This window comes from Syngnathus floridae, chromosome 8, assembly GCF_059516105.1.
Source record: "Syngnathus floridae isolate MCC-2025c chromosome 8, RoL_Sflo_1.0, whole genome shotgun sequence".
NCBI classification, from domain to species: domain Eukaryota; kingdom Metazoa; phylum Chordata; class Actinopteri; order Syngnathiformes; family Syngnathidae; genus Syngnathus; species Syngnathus floridae.
The window spans coordinates 7,746,559-7,766,871 of NC_142420.1; the positions used below are offsets into that span (position 1 = coordinate 7,746,559).

At 40.0% G+C, this 20,313-nt stretch overlaps 2 protein-coding genes across 2 annotated transcripts; both read left to right on the forward strand.

Annotated features, from left to right (window-relative positions):
* The first annotated feature begins 516 nt into the window (after positions 1–516).
* snx4 (sorting nexin 4) lies at positions 517–4,963 on the forward strand. Its single transcript, XM_088383078.1, has 14 exons — positions 517–702; positions 1,346–1,470; positions 1,622–1,763; positions 1,831–1,980; positions 2,138–2,185; positions 2,390–2,445; positions 2,545–2,617; positions 2,755–2,816; positions 2,995–3,060; positions 3,172–3,261; positions 3,429–3,528; positions 3,620–3,765; positions 3,883–3,997; positions 4,350–4,963. Exons 1-14 carry the CDS (start codon positions 610–612, stop codon positions 4,395–4,397), a joined length of 1,314 nt encoding a protein of 437 aa, XP_088239204.1. The 5' UTR covers positions 517–609; the 3' UTR covers positions 4,398–4,963.
* Positions 4,964–5,874: 911 nt separating this feature from the next.
* LOC148394319 (uncharacterized) lies at positions 5,875–19,606 on the forward strand. Its single transcript, XM_088383079.1, has 11 exons — positions 5,875–6,113; positions 11,095–11,180; positions 11,371–11,848; positions 12,026–12,126; positions 12,410–12,527; positions 14,080–14,172; positions 14,576–14,602; positions 15,017–15,031; positions 16,150–16,266; positions 16,794–16,853; positions 16,931–19,606. Exons 1-11 carry the CDS (start codon positions 6,047–6,049, stop codon positions 16,957–16,959), a joined length of 1,191 nt encoding a protein of 396 aa, XP_088239205.1. The 5' UTR covers positions 5,875–6,046; the 3' UTR covers positions 16,960–19,606.
* The last annotated feature ends 707 nt before the right edge of the window (positions 19,607–20,313 follow it).

The following is a 20,313-nucleotide window of genomic DNA, read 5'->3' on the forward strand; positions in this document are numbered from 1 at the left end:
GAAGTCTACCTGTTTGATACTTGGGAAATTTATTAGACCTGTGAAAATACGGAGCATGTTAATCAATGGTTATATTCAGCAGTTTAACAAACTTTTGAAGCAATAAATATCCATCTCACACTTAAAGTGTAAGGCAAGTCAAATATTGACTAAGTATGTCCGTCATTTTTTATATGAATGAACATTGAAAAATCAAAACATTCTGCACACTGTCCCTTTAAGGTTGGCCCCCTTTTTGTTGGCAGCCAAGCATTTGTCTTCTCAGATACAGCGCCCGCTAGAGTGCGTCAGCGCACCACACATCTGGTAATCGTTTGCCTTTCGTTATTATTATTATTATTATTATTATTATTATTATTATTATTATTATTATTATTATTAAGAATTTCCTGTTAGCATGTCTTAAAGAATGCGTTACCGTAAATTAGATTGTACGGTGCAAATACGTACAAATTCCCGTTACAACGCCAAAGCGTCGTAAAACGAGAGTCCTCTGCGTCGCGCACGCTGTACGCATGCGCAAAGAAGCCACCACCTCTCTTGCTGAGCCAGCTCAGCTGACGCCAGGCAAGCAGTCGCGGCGCATCAGCAACATCTCGGCGGAAGGTGATGGCAGACTCTGGAAGTCCCGAAGATCAGGTGGCGGTGATCGGCAACACCGACATCACGCCCACTGAGTCGGAGAACAACATCATCAACACGGTAGTGCTATTTTTTTGCTTCAACGTGACGTTGAATTCTAAGTTGTCGTTGTTGTTAGCCTACTAGCTAGCATGGGGAGGGGGGGTTTCTTTCGAACGCCATTATTGACATTTCTGAGTTGAGGCAAAGCTTTTGGAGTTTTATCAAACTTTTGAAGCTATTGCACCTATGTGCACTGTTAAACGTAAAAGAATACGTCGCTATCGACACGTTGTTCTACTACAAACTTCACTCATGAAGCTAGCTTGCTAATTACAGTGGCTTCTACACTCGCAGTTGGCAGTTTTCCTTCTGGTTCTTCTGTAAATTCAGTGTTCTGTAGTCGATGGTTTCATTATTTGTTCAAGAGTTTTGTAATGCTGCCATACGGGCTTGAAAGAGGAAGTCTCGTGACTTGCTAAATATTGTCTCGACTTGGCACCTTTGGCTGCAGGGTGTCAAATGGTCGCGCCTGCCTTACAGTCAGAGGTTCCGGTTTGGAGTTTGTGGAGTTTCTTCAGGTACCCCAACTTCCTCCAACGTTAAAAAACAACAACACAATGATTATAAGCCGTGGATGCTGGACTTGAACTTCTGTGTCCACCATACCTTATTGTTTGATGGTTCAGCACGTTTGACACTGAGTGTATTGTATGCTGTGCAGATGGTGGAAAAGGAAACATTGCTCTTCAAGAAGCTGGAGATCAATGTGGCGGAGGCTGAAAAGAGAACGGGCAAGAACACGGTCAACATGCAGGAAACCTATACCGTCTACCTCGTAGAAACAAGGTAGGGCAAACTGCCTGCCTCCTGAGATGGGGGAAAAATTAGTACAATTTGCTACTTAATTCATATTCCTTAAACACAATGTTAATCAAAATACCGTGGTTGTGAAGAGTCCTTTTGCACTAATTCAGCAAAATTGTCACAATGTGTGCAGACCATCTGAAACAGTTCCCAACGTTTCTCCACCCACCACACCTGACACGCTGTGGAGACGCTACAGTGAGTTTGAGCTACTCCGGACGTACCTGTTGGTCGCCTACCCGTACATCATCATCCCTCCACTGCCAGAGAAAAGGGTGAATAGTAACAGAAATGCGCACTTGTTCTTTTTTGTCTATTAATGCACAGTTCTTTCAACTTTAGGCGGAGTTTGTGTGGCACAAGCTGTCAGCTGACAACCTCGACCCTGACTTTGTCGAGCGGAGGAGAGTCGGCCTGGAAAACTTCCTTCTGCGCGTGATGTCACATCCTGTCCTCTGTAAAGACAAGATAGTTTTCCTTTTCCTTACTGAGGTTTGTACCACACGGACATTCTGACTTTTATTTTCATACACCGCATATTTCATGTTTTGAAAGGAAATACATAGCTGAAAATGCTTCCAGTTTGGGCAACCTGGATCTTTGCTGGACCACAAATGTCAACTGAAAAACTCTCACCATTTGTATTCAGGAGAAAGGGTGGAGGGATGCTGTTTTGGAGACGGGTTTCCAAGACAAGGTATTGAGAATCATTAGGAGACCAGTACAAATTCATGAAACACATAAATCTGTATGAAATGAGTTTAAGTTAACAAAGCTTTAACTTTTCCTACATATTCTATTTCCTAGATATTCATTTAGATGCACCCGTGTGACAAAATTCTACTTGAGCTGTTCTGGGAATAATGTCCAAAAGCAAATTGAAAATGATCTCTTTTGGTAGGCGGACTCCAGACTGAAGTCGCTGAGTGCCATGTTCAGAGTCAAGAGCCCTGACAAGTCGGTGTCATTTTCTTCAGTGTTTTATTTTTGTTTACGTCCGTATTGCGGCATTAAAAACAATAGGTGCTGAGTTGGATTTTCTCTTGCATTTCTCAGGCGCTTTACAGCACTCAAACAGTATAGCGATGAATTGAACACGGCCATCTCTCAACTTCTCAGGGTGAGAGCGGTGAGTATTTGCACGTGTAGGTACACAAAACACACATTTTGGTAACACTATTCTAAACTGTTGATGGAGCTAGAAATTGTGCTTACCTGTCTTCAGGGTATTTTGTATTTCATGGTAGTTATCTGTGTTTCTTGCAGAGAGTAGCAGACAGACTGTATGGCGTCTACAAAGTCCATGGAAATTATGGACGAGTCTTCAGGTGAGTGCCATGCATTATTTGTTAGCGCCACCAAGGGGCGCCACACTAACGTTCTAAATATGCTGGTTAACAGCAGTGAATTATGTGCTCCACAAGATGCCGTGTTTCTGTCATTTGACTTGACAATTAACAGCAGGCAGGTTGTGATTGTGTACCGTTATCGCTGTTGTCCCAAAAGTGAATGGAGCGCCATAGAGAAAGAGATGGGAGATGGACTACAGAGTGCCGGTCACCACATGGACACGTGCGTACCAGCTGACGTTCAGCCATTCATTTTTCTAAAGCACTTGGCTGGTGATCTTGTGTTTAAACTGGGTATATTTTCGGTTGTTACATTTTCTATGTGTATGGCCAGGTATGCTGCCTCAATAGATGACATTTTAGAGGAAGAAGAGCACTATGCTGACCAGCTGAAGGAATATCTCTTCTACACTGAGGCTGTGCGGTAAGTTTTCGATATTTTTTAAAAAATTATCTAATTGTGATATTTTCCCTCAATATTGAGATGTTCTCATCCTATCAACTTGACTGCATTGTGATGACGATTTGAATTTGAGGAATTGTTGCCGCTTCCTTCATTATGTCGCTGTTCTGTATTCTATGTATGCTCAGGTCGGTGTGTCGGAAACATGAGCTGATCCAATATGAGTTAGAAGTGGCAGCTCAGGATCTGGCCTCCAAGAAGCAGCAGAGAGAAGAGCTTGCCACCGGGGTGGGTAAATTCACGGATGAGACCGTTTCAGCATCTGGAGCTAACCCATTTCTTTGCTTGACTTGCATACTGTGTGTGTTTTTACGTGTAGATGGTGCGTGTCTTCTCCCTGAAGGGGATGACCAGTAAACTGTTTGGCCAGGAGAGCCAGGAGCAGAGGGAGAGCAGACTGGCGGCCTTGGAGCAGAGCATCCAGGAGGGAGAGCAGATGCTCAAGGAGAAAAACGCAGAGTGCCAGTGAGCTCATATCCTCCACATTGTTTGCTCGGCGTTATCTTTAGTGGTTGTCCGTGGGAAAAAAAAGTGAACCGGGGCCTTCTATTATTGAGAGCTGGCATCTGTCGTTCTTTACAGAGAGTTTGTCCAAACAGCCTGGGAAGACATTGAGCGTTTTAAGGAGCAGAAGGACAGAGATCTACGCGAGGCACTCATCAGCTATGCTATCATGCAAATTAGCATGTGTAAGAAGGTAGGTTTGGTGGGACACAACAACAGGTACGCCAGCACAATCTAGTGAGAGTCAATTCAGGAGCTTTTTTGTAGGCAGAGATGTATCATTTTGTCCCTCATATACTATGCTGGTGCATTTTAGTAGGTTTGTTTGTTTGTGAAAAAGGTATTGGAGTGAAGGCCACTATTTGAAGAAATGAAATCAAATTTAGAATTCTACCTTTATAAAAATCTTATTGTTCCATTTAGCTAATGGTTATCCTGTGAAAGTGAATGAGCTCAACTCTGAACTGAGTTAGAGTTACTAGCTTTTTGTTTTTGCTTGAGGGGTATATTTATTAAGTTTTTGTCGTAATTTTGACGTGCCGCAGGGAATCCAGGTGTGGTCCAATGCCAAGGAGTGTTTCAACAAAATGTGAGCCACTTTCCAGCCAATCAGCACCCCAGCCAAAAATCAATACCTCAAACTTTGGTACCACGCTGGTCAGTTGATGTCTGGCTAGTCTGTTGGAGATAAACTCTCATTGTGAATCATTTGGTCCAATCTTCCGCGCTCCAAATCCAGGTTTGTCAACAACTTCTCTCAGCATGATGTGGAATCATTTCATCCACTGAGAAAGTACATGTGACGCTCAAGACTGAAGTACGTTCCATTTGGGGTTTTACCTAGTCCAAATCAGGGGTGGGGAACCAACAGCTCATGGGCTATATGCGACCTGCGAGAGAGCATTTGATCTGACGTAAACTTCTCAAATCAAATAAAGCTTCAAAATAATTGAAGTCGGGTTGGGGCGAATCGTGTTCCCCACCCCTGATCGAAATAAACTGCAATTCATTGTGTCAAATACATAATCTTGATAAGAAATGTTTCATTACTCAGCCAAAGCCTTTAAAGTTTTGATGTGTTCTGATAAGGAGTAAATAATTAATTTAGAGTAATTTATTACGACATGTTCTAATGTGCAAATAAACCGCAGAGAGTGAAGGGTCCTGTTTGGTGTGTTGTATACTTTTTTTTTGAATGACTGAAACTTGCCACGCCTACCAATTGTCCCATCAAGCAGGTTACCAAAGCATGCATGCGCTGTACATGTTGGCCTTTAACAATCAATTGAAGACTTCACAAAAACTGCACACAAAAAAATCTGATCAAATTGTGGATCAGAAACGTACTGTTAAAGCTTTCTGTTGTTCATTTGTTTTTTCCAAAAATTGGTTTGTTTCTTGGGAGATCATTTTTGTATGTTATTGTAATCATTGTGGTAAAACACTAATAATAAACATTTCGGTAAAAAACGTGTTCTGTGTTTTCTATTCAGACTATTGCTTACAAGGAAGATGGTGTTTTAGGAAATAATAAACTTAGTTCCTGTTATGCAGCTGTAAGAATGATTTCGTTGGATGTATAAAATAAATGTGTACGCAATGCAGGACCATGAAAAAAAATAATGAAATATGTATAAATTTCCTATAATCAATTAATTGATGCCACCTTTCAGAATACATTGATTTTAATTCCACATTTAATTAATAAGACATATATTTTATTTAACGGTGCATTCATTTGTGTGATGTAATTCTACATTTAATGCATGACATTTTCAATTAAACATTTCATGATGTATTTATAAATCTTTTTTCTTTTTATAAATGATGCTTCCATTTAGAATCTGTTCAAAGGTATGTGTGTGTGACATTTCTGTCACCACACTCAATTGAATGCGTAATTTATGGGCTACAAAACGGCCAGGGGTCTTAATAACATTAACTAACATGGTGGAGGGGTGGATGGGGGGGCGGGGAGCCGGCCGGCTCGTGCGGTGTCTTCCTCCCGGTGCGCCTGATTTTGAGAAGAGAAAAAACTAGCCCCGCCTACCCTAATAAAGCCCGGAACCTTCTTCCTTCCAATCGAGACAAAAGAAGGAGAAAGGCGAGGGGAGAAGCTCATCGCAGAATTTTTGGAAACGGCTACCAGAACACAGACACACACGCACACACCCTTCCGAACCTCTGCACCTCATTGTCTACCACAACCCGGTGCATCCGAACCGCTGGAAGCTGCGTTCCAATGATGTCATACCTGTGGATCCTGCTGATCTCCGGAGCCTTGTTGGCTGGACTTGCTAACACACAAGGTATTTTATCATTTCTATCTATCTATCTATCTATCTATCTATCTATCTATCTATCTATCTATCTATCTATCTATCTATCTATCTATCTATCTATCTATCTATCTATCTATCTATCTATCTATCTATCTATCTATCTATCTATCTATCTATCTATCTATCTATCTATCTATCTATCTATCTATCTATCTATCTATCTGTCTATCTATCTATCTATCTATCTATCTATCTATCTATCTATCTATCTATCTATCTATCTATCTATCTATCTATCTATCTATCTATCTTTGAATGACAGTCAACCTCAATATGGGGCACACAGACTGTTAATGGGACTAAGTGATAATGATGGTGATGAATTAATGGGGAATGTGGTGGACCTGCTGTGATTGACTTTATGGCTCGATTTTTAGAAGGGTCAAAGGGTCACAAAGGGACATATTTGCACATGTAAGCGTAATTATTAATATGTAGATAAAAACGCTGAAATCTGGAGCCTCTATGGCATCACCAAGCTTTGCATTTTCTCCCCAGAGATATCTTTTGCCAAGTATTCAATTTCTTTGCAATTTGTGATGCATCGGCCATTTCAATAGGCTACACCCATAGGTTAGAATCAGATCGAATACAAGCGTGCCAGTCAATTCTGTCACTACAAAAATGTTCACAGTTTGAATGACAATGGTATTTCCTTAAATGTATAATGTGGATCTATGTACTGTATAGTGGTGTACCTGTATAAGCTGTTTAAGGTAAGTATATTATTGTAAAATTGTCCAAAACCTACTTTAATATTTAAAGATGAACTTTTATTAGATTATGAATTCAACTAAAATAGGCTAATTTGAAGACAAAAAAAACCTCATTGCAGGCCTCACTATTTTTTTTAGTTTATATATGTGTCCCCAAAAAAGAAATGATAGCAAGTCTAATGTGTGGTGGGCTTGGATAGTTGATGAGATGTTGGGCACTGGGCGATGCATCTCTACCAGTTCCCTTTGACTTAACCGCCAAACCACCAGACAGACACACACGATGACGCTTATATGTGTTCCGTCACACCATTTTCTCAACCGCCGATGTGTGTTGACGCCAAAACAACAGAAGTGCTTGCTCGTCTGTTTTTGTGTATTAGTTAGCCTTTTATCCCTTATGTAAAGTTCTAAAAATGACGTAGGTGCAGGGAGTGTCTGTGTAATCAGAGCAGCTGGAGAAAACACCCCACGACTTTACTTCCTCTCCCCTCGGGGTCCCCGGCTCAACATATGCGTGTGTGTGGACGATGTACAGAACATGTCTTAAAAGTGAAATGGAGGGTTGCCCTCCCAGCCCTCGATGTGAGCTTGCATGATGTGTGCCAGGTGTGTGTTTACACAACTGCCCTCTGGTGACATTTGTGTGCTTCGGGAAAAGTGCATTTTGTGTCTCACAAACAAACAATAGCGTGACATACTTGGCACAAAAATATGCGTGGTTGTATCGCCTGAGAACCTTGCGGTGTGATATTACTCACACTATTCTTCACTCGTTTATTTTTTCCACCCAGATCATCGGATTATGATTATCAACATTATTTTTGAATAGCTGATTTTAAGCATCTATACTGAAAACTAAAGAACGTACTGAGTAGTTCAACATTTTATTAGTTTCCTTTTTTTTCAGCAAATTGAAAACGACAAACATGGGAAAACATTTACTCAACAGTATAATAAATGTAGAACAGTATAAAATTAGAAAGGACTAGTTTACAATCTTGAGTGTAATAGAAAATGGTTGGATGTGTTGGTATTGCGAACATCACATGATCAAAAACTGGCCGAGCCAGGTCATTTGCGATGCGTGCTTAAAGGCACTTTGATGTCAATTAAAGTTGGCAGCAGAGGGCAGTACAGGACAAAATCATCAATAACGATCAAAATAGATGCTGCTAACGCAATATTGATCCGAATACTGTAATTTTTTTGTTTTGCCTTGAGTTCCCCTTTAATTAAAATCTCACCTGTGGTTTCAAGATGGCGAAAGTTTGACTAAAGGATTACTTCCGCTTCCTACGGCAACAGAACAAAACATTTAGGGAAAATAACCCCCATGGTGGTGCCATGGTGAAACGTTCCATATTGGGATCATATCGCCCTCATCAAATAGCTGAAAAGAGGAGTGTGAAATGTGCTTTACTTTGTTCGCTTTTCTGCTTTCTCCATTGCCCTTAGCACAGGGTTGCACCCAAATAATGCAAGCCATATGTACATGTAACGGAAGAAATAAACATACAGGATGTCACTATAAAAGAGTCTGGCCGTGTTGCGTACTTAAATTTGACTGCAACTGGCTCATAAATCAATGTCCTTTTTTTTTTTTGTCAAGGCAAATGAGGGTTTAGGTTTTGATGAGTTTGTTTTTAGATTGTATCAGCGGAAATCCTTTCCCTCTCGGCCCGAATAGTTTATCCTTGATGTCATAATTGCGCTCAAAATTATTATCAGAATATAAAGATGCATTATGTTATTCATTAACCTTGAACTAACACATTACAGTTCTAAGGTCAGAGGGCTTTGTTGGCTTTCGTTTGACACCGCCATGTGGTTTGGACTGAGAGGATCGCGTGCGACCACGCAGAGACGTAGATGAGTCAGAATCCTCCAGGGGAAAGCTGTGGCGAGGAAACAACCAGAACTCAGGAGACAAAAGCAAAGAAAAAGAAGCAGGGGAGAAGTCTTCGGATGCAAAACAGAATCAAGAAGAAAGGGTTACACAACAATTTCCCTTTAAGGCTGGTCCTGTGGATGTATATGTTGGCAGCAGTGAGAGGGAGGGAGGGAGAGGTGTTAATGGAACACCCCCCTTCTTTTTTTTTTTTTGGGCAGCGAGGGTAGTTAGCAAGGGAAATGATAAATGGGAACACAATGTTCTTAAAATTGCCACCACAAACAGATTTTGCTTTTTTGTAGAGTTGTTAAATCATCAACTCTGTCATACATCTTAATAAGATCGAATGAAGTTTTTTTAGATTAATTTGTATTTTGAAAAAAATTTCCCTTAGGACATCATGAAAAGTCAGTTCAGTCGGCAAATTCTTTATTAATTGCGTATTGTATTGAGTATTGTAAGTAACACAAATAAAATGGTAAAACGGAATATAATTGTAAATCCAAACTTGCTGACATTTGTCAAAAATGTCATCAAGCTTACATATTTTGCTGCTTGCATGTATATTGTCTGCTTGCTTTTCATTTATATTTGACAGGGCATGTTGCCCATAACAACATAGCATAATAAAATTATTTTGAAGTTTAATCAAAAATATCCCAAACGCACCTTCTGGCGGTATTGACTCAGTTGTCTCCGTACTTCATGGACAAACACAGTAGCTGCTGTCACTAAACATGCTCAAAACACTGTCAATTTCATGACAGTCTCACCAAAGAGCCCAAAGTAACCTTGGGCATGAACCACGTGCTGCTTCACCAAATCTAAAGCGAAAGACTGTCTGCTGACGTGTCGCAACCTGTTCTGGAAAAGTTCCATTACAACCTTGTCCGCATCTGCCACCTCTTGACTCTTCAAATAAATCATTGAGCGCTTGTGTTCACGTTAGAGTGGGCACTGTGCCGACAGGTAGGGAAAGGAAAAAAAAAACACCAACGTTGCTCTTATCACATTTACCCAGCATGCAGGCGAGTGTGCTTTTTGCCTGTTTGTGTGTGTTTTTAAACACATGAACGCACAGGTGTGTTTGTGCCTGTTTAGTAGGTTTGTTTATGCCTAACTTTTGATGGGCGGGTTGATCCGTGAAGGTGTGTTTGTAATTGGAGCATGCCAGGTTATCTCATTGGGAGCTTCGGGCTTCAACTGATGCACTTGGCAAATTGAGACGTTGTGTTACAAAACTATAATGAATAGAAGATGAAGAACCATTTTCCTTGACAAATATGACAAATGGTATTGGAACTAAATCAAAATATTCCGTACATCTGTTTTATGTAGCGGCCTGCTTGTCCTCCGCTGCAATGTGGTCTAGATTACTTTGGGAGAGAAGTGAGCTACACCCAGGATTGGTCGCCAGTCAAATTACATGTTCACAAAGAACCTCGCTCACGGTTAAACAATTTAAAATGTTTAAGCAAGATAGCATGGATGTTTTTGTAAAATGGCAGCCAGCTAAAGTACCTGGAGAAAACACTGGAGACTTGCAAACCACTTGGACACTGTGCTCCCATATATATATATATATATTTTTTTTTTTGGACAAAGTTTATCTTTCCCAACGGCATTGGCCAATGTTTCCAAGCCCATCAGGCTTGCTCGCTTTGCTGTCTCAGCTCCTCACACACATCAGGGGAATGTCACAGTGCAGTCTCAAAGACGCACAGGCGTGCGCCAAACAAAGACAAGGTCTTTTTATTTTCTCATTAGTGCACACTCGCAATGCCAGCGTGGATGCAGGCTTTTTTTTTTTTTTTTTTTTGGTGTGGAGGCAGGTTGGCTATGATTGATGTCATCCCATTGTGGCTGCAGCAGGAACACATTAGTACAGGGTGCGGCTGTGTGTGTGTGTCACTGAGGTTATGCATGTTACAAAATGTGGTCAAACTGTTTTTTACCTTTCAGGCAAAAGTTTCAAGTAACAGATGGACAACAAATGCAACGGTTAAACAAATCCCAAGCTGTCTTGTTTTGTTTGAAATACACGCAGTGGAAATGCTAATGTTGAACACAATTCAGTTTTTGTTCCTACTGGGCAATCATATCTTTGCCAACATCAAGAAACTTTTGTTTACTGTAACTACAAATAATACATCACAATTTGAAATTGCTAACTCTCACACAATTATATTATGTTATATTATATTATATTATATTATATTATATTATATTATATTATATTATATTGTGTAAATTAGCCACATTGTTGCCATCTGACAATAAGTCAGCTCTTCACTAAATGCCTGCCATTTATTTTGGCTTTTTTCTTACCTTCTATTAGATGACGTGGCCCCAACAGAGGATGCTGACGTCCATTCAACCTTGCTGCCCGAAATTGTAGAGCATTTAGACTCCGAGGCTGTTGAGGTGAGGACATGTTGGGATATTGCAACAGACTAAACAGACACACCGATAATTGTCATTTACACCCTACAAATATTTTACAATATATTATTTTGGATAACTTGTCCCAAATAGATTATATGGAAGTGATTATTATATCAATTAGTCTATTGATTGCTCAGGTAATGAGACTTTGGCTGTCCATTACATACAGGAACTAGTACCAGAAAGAGAACCGGAGCCAACTGAAGCTGGACCACAGGAAGAAGGAACTCCAGCTGAAGGGGAAGTACAGCCGGACGCTGAATCCCAGGCAGAACCGGAACCAGAGGATCTCGCAGAAGAAGAATCACAAGCAGATCCTACTGCCGATGAAGAACCAGAAGCAACTACCGAAGGAGAAGCAGAGGTGGCTCCGGAAGAGGAAGAACCAGCAGCTCCAGAAGAGGACCAAGAGGTGACAGCTCAGCCAGAACAAGAGGCTGACGCAGAAGAAGAACCGGAGGCTGCAGAGGAACCAGAACCTGTAGTAGAACCAGCAGCTGAGCCAGAACCAGATGCAGGAGCAGAACCCACAGACGAACCAGAAACAAAGACTCCAGTAGAACCAGCTGCTGAACCAGAACCAGAGGCTGCAGCAGAACCAGCAGAGGAACCAGAAGCTACTGAAGAAGTAACTCCATCACCTCAAGGTCATTAGGAATGTGAACGGTTTTTATATTTGCTTTGTAATTGACTGGCGAGCCTGACGTTCCTCAAGACCCTTCGACAAATTCAGCGGTGTCGGAAATACATGGATGGAAGCAAAAATTCGATTCTTATAAATCAAGCCAATTAAAAAATCTTCCTCCCGCTATCTGCTCTTGAAGGTCCTGCGGCTGGTCCAGATGATCCAGAATCTGCTCATGACATTCCCGATGTGGATGAAGAACCTAGCGCCGGCGCTGATGTAACTCATGCCCACGATGAGGTCAGTTAGTGGCAGTCTTGGTAGTTTTTCCGCAACTGCAAATTACAAACATGCGTCAAAACTTTATTTTCTGAATTTGATGACGATTTTGCAGAACATGCCTGATTTTCCCATACAGTGATTCATTGTTTTATTCTTGGTGCATGAACACATTATTAGTGATTGTGAGACGACATTTTGACTATTGCTGGCACATACAATGTACTCTTGCAAATTCGGGTGGGTTTAGTTCCCCTTTAACAGCCCTCCGAGAGTCCGCACGATAAATAAAACATTTTCGCAGCACGGCTCCGAAGATGAAGGCACAGCAGGAGCCGATGCAGCTGTGCCACATGACGAGTCAGCTCACGCGGGAGTGGAGGTGGACGCTGGCACCGATATAAAGCCCCAAGTCCCTTCAGGTGAGAATATTGTTTAGGACTAATATTTTGTTTTCCAAGATTTTCAAATCGTGGGACTATAACATACAGAGGAAAAACTGCTTTTAAGTCTTCAATGAATCTAACATGCACATTTTTTGGAATGTGGGAGGAAGCCATCGTGCTTGCAAATGTTCATGCAAAGTCCACACAGGAAAGCCGCAGCCCAGACTTGAAACCAGAACCTCTGAATTGTGAGGCAGACGCGCTAAGCACTATTTCACCCCGTGACCGCAAAATATGGTATCTTAGCTGAAAACGAATGAAAAAGAACTTTTTATGTTGATTGCATATGAGCTGTGAATAAGTACTGCATTTTTGCATCACCGCGTAACGTGAATATCCGTGGAATAAGTCAAAAATGTTGCGCAATCGTTCATTTTGACACATCCCGTTCCCGTGCGATCTCCCGTTTCATATTGGACGGCAACTCCCTGTTGTGTCAGCACATTAATTTGAAACATAATTTTGGGAGGTTTTGTCTGTAACACAAATTACCTTGACAGGTTGTGAGGTGGGCGGCTTGTGGTTTAATTTACCTTGAATTCCGAGTGGTTATGTTGCAAGCATGAAACCTTCCAAATGACCTCAGTGCGTCTTAATCACGTTTGAGGTATCGCCCTTCATTTTTCGGGACGAGTGTGTTTTTCCTGCCCATTTTTCATCTGCTGCTTTTTTTTTAAATTCCACACCTTGTCCTCTCTTCAGCCATTATTCATCTGTTAAATATTAGCTCAGTGCTTTTTTCTCCCTGATTGAATATCTTCCTTTTTGTCAATCATGAATAACAATATTGTGGAGCTGCTTGATCCTCTATTTGTGCATAATTTAGAATGATTAATTATCTCTCCTAAGAAATAACCAACAGTAGAACTCTTTTCCAAGGTCGAAACTTTTTCCCACTACTGTCAGATCATGCCGTTTTTTTAACAAATGCCTTTTTTTTTTTTAATTGCAAACTATTTTTACCGGAAACCTTTATCTGTAACTTCATACCTCCATTTTTTTTTGCCAACTTAGATATATTCTATATTGCATTACAAGATGGACATTAACTCATGAGATTGAGAATATCTGTTTTAACAATTATCCCCAAAAGCAAGTCGTCTTTCATTCACAATCGGGATTCACTGCATGAAACCGAAACTAAATAAACACAAACCGTAAATAATATAGCCGACGCTACCCTGACCTTCCCTGAGCAAGCTGTATAAATCTTGCAGGGTTTTCCCCAAAGAGCACCGAGCGGAGCGCATAAAGTATTGTTGCTGTCAGATAATCTCCTAAAATCCATGTCATCACCAGTTCACACAATCACGCCCTTTGCTGCGAGGCTTTTATTTAAAGCCATGGGGGGAAATGACATGATGACGGACGGGTGAGGTTGCTATAGGAACGGTGGGAAGATACGCCATCGTCTTGTCTGGGTCGGGGAGAACATCTGGATGATATCCCACTTGGGTGGAGATGGATGAAAAGTGACCTGCGGGGATTAATTTGGCGTTTCGCTCACCATTTATTTGTGTTTTGTCAGATGGAGGCTTGAACTTGGAAGATGCTTTGTCACAAAGCGACGCGCAGGACACGCCAGCCCATTCGGGGAGGAGCAAGAGTGCCGGATCAGTGGGTTAGTATCTTAAATCTTGTGGGAAGAGAAAGATGTTAAAATGACTTGAGGCATATTTGTCCGTTTCAAAAAGTTCCTATCGGGCATCACACTGTATAGTCCGTCTTTGTAATGGTTTCCACACAGTGCTTTTCCTTTGTTTTGACAATAATGTGAGAGCAAATTGTTTTGTTTTTTTTCCTTTTATTCTCCACCTGAAAGCTGAGTCATCCAGGTCAGTTTAATCATTATAATCGAGTGGGAGGCACTCCTTACGTGTACTCTGTCATTAGTGGCTTTGTGGGACAAGTTGAAGCAGTTACGAAGGCAGTCATGACGACACATGTATACACAAAGACAAAACCAGCTCTTGAATTTTTCGCTTTAAGCCTCCCACTAACATTTTTTTTTCCCTTCTCCGTAGCACATGTTGCTGAAGCCACAGGAGGAGGTAAGCAGTCCCCCATCGTTTGAAGTGTAGGGACAAAAGTATTGGGTCCCCCCCGAATGGTACTTTGACTTATGAGTGGCCCAACTTCAGTTTTTTTAGCTACAAGTTGTCACACAGACCATTTTTTTTCTTCAGTTGCAAGCAAAAAAAAGTTAAATTATGAGTAATGTGATTTTTTTTCTATTCTTTTTGGTGCACTGGAACGAATTAATGATTTTTCCATTCATTTGAATGGCAAAAGATGATTTTAGATGCGGGTGCGTCATTGTGCCCACTTTATGGGCAAAATGTTCATTACCTTTTATTTGCATTCATTTCTGCCCACTACCAACGTTTTAAGCACCATTTTAAAACCACTAACTTCCATTCTAGTGTTCTAAATTTTGTCTCTTTTCTTTCCATTATTTCCGTCAGCTGCTGATGCTGAAGGTAAGTTCCCTTCTTTTGTGTACCTGTGAACATAACCAACCACCTGTATACCGACACTTCCTCATTTTTTTAATTTCCTTTTTTTTTTTTTATTGTCAGACAACAGCGTTAAGCAATCTCAGTCAGAGCCCAACAAAATCACCATCTGATTTACTGATTTTAATCAATCTTTCCAATAATAAATCAGCAAGATGTTTTTCCCAGATAGATCAAATACCTGTGTGCAAATTGTGCAACCCACAGTCTCGCTTATCACTAAAGAAATTTAAGCCTACACTTTCCCTTAAGCATGTTGAAGCAAGCACAGAAACTAGAGCCAGCATAAACCGTTTTGGTACCAGCGTGGTGAGCTTGTCTGAAAGAAGAGAAGAAATTTCTTCCGGCAGTGATGTTTGTCATTTTGCTACACGATGTCTCTGCGAAAGGGATAGCGAGATAGACGTTGTTGTCATGTACCTAAGTTTGTCATGTTTTGTAAATGGCTTTTAGAAACGGCTTTTTTCAATCGGGCCGTAAGGTTTTAAAAGAAAATAGGCACGCCTACACCTTCAGTATCGCTCTGTATCAGAGATGTGTCATCCGTGGGTTGTGACTCATAGCACTCCCACATGAATTTACAACTTAATATCTGACTCCTCATGTCAAACTGTTTGAATGGCCGTTTTTTTTATTCCTTTGTTTCATTCCCTCACTTCCCCCACCTTCCACCCGGCCGACATCCTTCCTCGCCGTCATGGCGGCACGACATCCTGCCATTATATCGACTTAGCAACAAAAATCACTTATTTAAAACAATAAGCCCAATTAATATCGTTTTAATATTGAGTCTGTTGCATAGACTCTGCGAGGTATTAGATAAAGGCTGTGTATGACTCGGCATGAAAATTGTTCGGATCAGGGTTGTCATGGTAACCAGGTCGATGCTGTTTTGATGAGTGATAATTACATCATAAGCAAGGTAATGGACTGTTAGCGTTTTAATTGTTAAAAATATCAGCAAACATATTCAGTTCTATTTTTTTTGGAACATTTGGTTTTCTTCTGCACAAATGACTACACAAACAAACCGGAAAGACTGCAATGATCGTTTTTTGAATGTATTTGTTTGTGGCTTTTAGAATCCGGCTCGGGCTCCTTGGCGGCAATTTTGTGTGCGGTGGGTGTTGCCGTTGCGGGAGCGGGCACTGCATACTATACCTACCACAGGAAGAAACTCTGCTTCAAGAATTTGCATGGTACGGATATTCTTGACTGCAATTATCACCCAATAGATGTACTGGCCTCAACATTAGGAACACCTGAGCTACAATGTAAAATTCCACAAAAAAATATGAGTGTGTTTTGATTGGCAACAAGGTATTTTCCGCATAGTCAGGTGGAAAAAAAATCTGTTCCCACCGTCAGTACAGAGACACACATTGATTAAATAATGTCAATTCAGCAACCTTATTTACTGTCAACATGAACAAAGCATCCAGTATGGTTGCAAAGGTTACTAGCATACACACAACAAAAGAAAGACAAAATGACATTTCTCACACAGTTGGTGTGTCCAAGAAAAAATATCAAACTGACCATATTTGGACTTGCAAGATTTTTGTCTAACATTCATGATATGCACAATTGATCAGAATTAAGGCAATTGCAAGTGGAGTAAATATTTCATTTCAGAAATCAAACGTTCATTTGGAAGTGATGTGTCCCAATGAGAAGGCATTTGATTGGCTAACAGTTTTTTTCAATGACATGTGACATCATTCAGAGGAAGACCCCGAGGCCGCACGCAAGGCCGACGCAGGCGAGGCTCAGTCGGACCCTCAAGGTACGACAGATGCTCACACACACATACACACACACCTAATTATTTATTATTAAATTTTCTATGGGTTCTTTTTGTAGTTCTTAGCAACCTGCTGAAATCTTCGTAGAGCAGAGCTGATCACGTGACACGACTAGGGCCAACCAGTCAAGCAAAGTGGCAAGCTCACTGATCTGAGGCTTTATCCACTGTGGAGGCGCATTACTGTGAGGCCCCCATTTGGGGCTGTGTGTGTGTGTGTGTGTGTGTGTGTTTGTGCGTGCATACGTGTGTATTCCTTAGCATAGTATGTGGGTAAAGCAACAAAGCAATTTGATTAGCAATGACAATTGGCCAGACATTTGTTTGTCCAAACTTCTCATGGCCGAAATACTTTTTATAACTTTACTGACACACATCCATTCATTTATAGGAATTGAAAAAAAACAACAACACTGTGATTGATCTCTTTTTTCATGTCAATTTTATTATTGTACGTTGACAGGGTTTAACTATTTAAAACCAGCCACGATTTACACACAGTTGAAATGACATAATAATTAATAATTTAAATACAACCCCAACAAATTGATTTAAAAAAAAAAAAAAACGTTAAGTGGCGTGCGTGTGCTTTCTACCACATAAAGATCAGCGATTGGGGTGCAAAAAAAAAAATCTAAATATTATCAGTATGTGTGTGCAGAGTGGACTTGCATCTGTATAGCAATTGAAGTCGTCAGTGGATGGAAAGTGGGAAGTTCTCATGATGTGTGGGAATCTGTTAAAGAGATTAGAATAGGCAATTAAGTCAGGAAATTCTTGTCTTGAGGTATAAAATACTGTAAATAAACTAATGATAAAAACAAAAACATGAATTAATCCCTATTCGCGACCCTTATTTAGCTGACTTTGGGAACCGTGCCTACAAGGAGCATCAGTATCAAGGCTGATTTAAGTTCGAACCAAGATGTTTGGCACAAGTGATTGAGGATTGTGGATTGATGGACAATGAAAAAAAAGGCGGCTGTCATCATTGAAACACTTTCCATTGCGTGGATTTGTGTCCCAATACATTTACTCACTTAGGTGTACTTTAGGAGCTATTCAAAAGTCCATATCACATTTTAGTGGCTGAAGCCAAGTGTCACTGTGAGATTTGTACTTAGATGCTGTCAGTTGAGTGCCTTTCACTGTCCCAGTCTGGCTTGTCCCGTGTACAGACGCACTGAATGTCTCCAGAACATCCACTCTTTATCGAGATGCTCATTTTAATGGCTCAAAGTATCCTTTTATGTTCTCACAAGCCACAATTTAAAAGGTTCACCAACACAGTGGAGTCTTCAGCGTGAGAAATATTTACTTTAATTGCCATTTAAAATCAACGTTGTACCATTTTGAGCAGGAAAAAAGAATTTCAAATTAAAGTCACATTTTTATACCCAAATTTAAATCACGTCCAGCTAATCTTGTGGCTTGTGAGTGCATTGTACAATGTCTGCTACCTATAACACATAATTATATGTAGCTCTTTATTCTGTTCAAGCCAGCTGTCTTTTTCTCTAATAATCACCTTTTTTTTCAATGTAAATCCTCTCCATTGTGTTTAGTGAGGTGCCTCAGACTGATTGTTTTTGAATAGCGTGTAGCATCTTTAGTGATTGTTATTGTGGAAACTGGCCTAAAAATGAGGTGCTGCGATGTTAATGATTTACTTAGTATCGTAGCACAAACTGCTAACATCTGAATGTCTTTTTTTTTCTGTTGCCTTACAGTTGCTGTGTTCCCTTTAAATCTTGTTTGCTGCTTAATGGTTGAATAGAAATTAAAAAAAATAAGAATGCCACGCAGCTCAAATGCTATACATGACAGAGGCTGTGACTAACAGTCTAGCCACAATTATTTGTAATATCGGAAGAATATTAATGACGATGAATGAGCTGGACGGCTGCAGATTGCCCTGTCAAAGTGTAAAATACCTTGATTAAAATTGCAATAACAAGGGATGGGCTAATTTCAGTACATTTCCTAATCATCAAATGGGTAACACATCTAATTGTGTTTATTGTATTTAAATTATTTTCAAACTGACTTAAACTGAGATATACTGTAGACACAAGGTGTGACCAAGAGCTGTTAATCATTTTGCTGTGGGGGGGGACCTCATTTGGTTTTTAATTGAATGTTGTGTTGAAAAAAAATTACACCAGTCTTGCAACACTCCGTCCTACACAAGTCACGCTATCAATGTAGCAGCCGCGACTACTTGTATACAGTGCACGTTATGTACGGTGGCATGTCTCATGCTCGAGGCATGTCTTCGATCATAGATTCGAAAGGGCAAAGGGAGAAGTAACTTAAGAAAGGTTATATTTGAATCTTACTGCATTATAGCAAATTCCTCCTTTAATTTTCAATTCCCAATGATCAGTGAATTGATTAAGCCCATCCCTAAATTCTAATGATACATTTTGAACAAAACTACAGGCCAAAATGTTTTTTTCAAGCTGTCAAGCAAAAACATTTGGCTTTAGTATTACATCATCAGTGGACCGCTCCTGCCTTATAAGCACATCTTGATTATCTTGATTATGAGAAGCAACAAGGTTATGAACACAAATCTCAAATTTCCTTTAAAAATATTGAGACATATCATTTCTTTTCTAAGGCTATTCAGTGTGTTTTTTTATTGTAGAAATTGTAGACTTCATGTTCGTCATCAAGCACTTGTGGTGTAAATAATGTTGAAAAGTTGAATTAAACAAGCAGTTTCGGTGGGAGTTGGCCTGTCAGTCTTTCTTTATTCATTCAGCTGCATGTGTCAATTACTTTGTCAGTATCTGTTGGATGTTAGGTAAGTCATAAATTGCAGGGAGGAAGTGAGAAAAAAATGACAAGTGGGTGAGTAATGTGTGACATGAAATGTTCAACATGTCAGGTATTTAGAGAGGCATCTGCACACTGACAACATTCATGGCCTTCCAATTAAAATACTATTTGCTTGACCGACCCCACCCTCATGTAAGTTATGCCATTTAAAAAAAAACAATATTTGCGTATCTGAAACAAAAACATTAAATGTAACAATTATATTTCACAACAACTTTTGAAGATATATTTGATTGCCTTAATATTCAAATTTTGGCAAAAACAAGCCCTCTAATGCATTGTCAGTTGCATTCTATTGTTAATTTGTGATGAATGTACATTGAGTACACAGATGGCAAGTGAAAAGGTCCTTAAGTATAGCTGCCATTTTTTATGAAGCCTTTTATAGATTAAATTATACTGGTGAAATCAAACCTTAATCAAAAATAGATACAGGTCATCTTTAATGTATTTTTGATTAGATATTGATGTATTTTTTTATATTATTGTTATATTGGAATACTATTTCAACCTAATGCATAAGAGAAAAAACGAAGGTAGGATCAGCACAAAAAGGAAAGTTGACTTGCATTCCTGATTTAAATTGGTATTTATTTAT

Bases quoted from the DNA above. Each gene is read 5' to 3' on its own strand.
- snx4 (XM_088383078.1), top strand. From the start codon at position 610: ATGGCAGACTCTGGAAGTCCCGAAGATCAGGTGGCGGTGATCGGCAAC. The intron at 1,764-1,830 runs GTGAATAGTAAC...TTTCAACTTTAG, and splicing joins CTCCACTGCCAGAGAAAAGG to GCGGAGTTTGTGTGGCACAA. The intron at 3,529-3,619 runs GTGGGTAAATTC...TTTTACGTGTAG, and splicing joins GAGAAGAGCTTGCCACCGGG to ATGGTGCGTGTCTTCTCCCT.
- LOC148394319 (XM_088383079.1), top strand. From the start codon at position 6,047: ATGATGTCATACCTGTGGATCCTGCTGATCTCCGGAGCCTTGTTGGCT. The intron at 6,114-11,094 runs GTATTTTATCAT...ACCTTCTATTAG, and splicing joins TGGACTTGCTAACACACAAG to ATGACGTGGCCCCAACAGAG. The intron at 12,528-14,079 runs GTGAGAATATTG...GTGTTTTGTCAG, and splicing joins AAAGCCCCAAGTCCCTTCAG to ATGGAGGCTTGAACTTGGAA.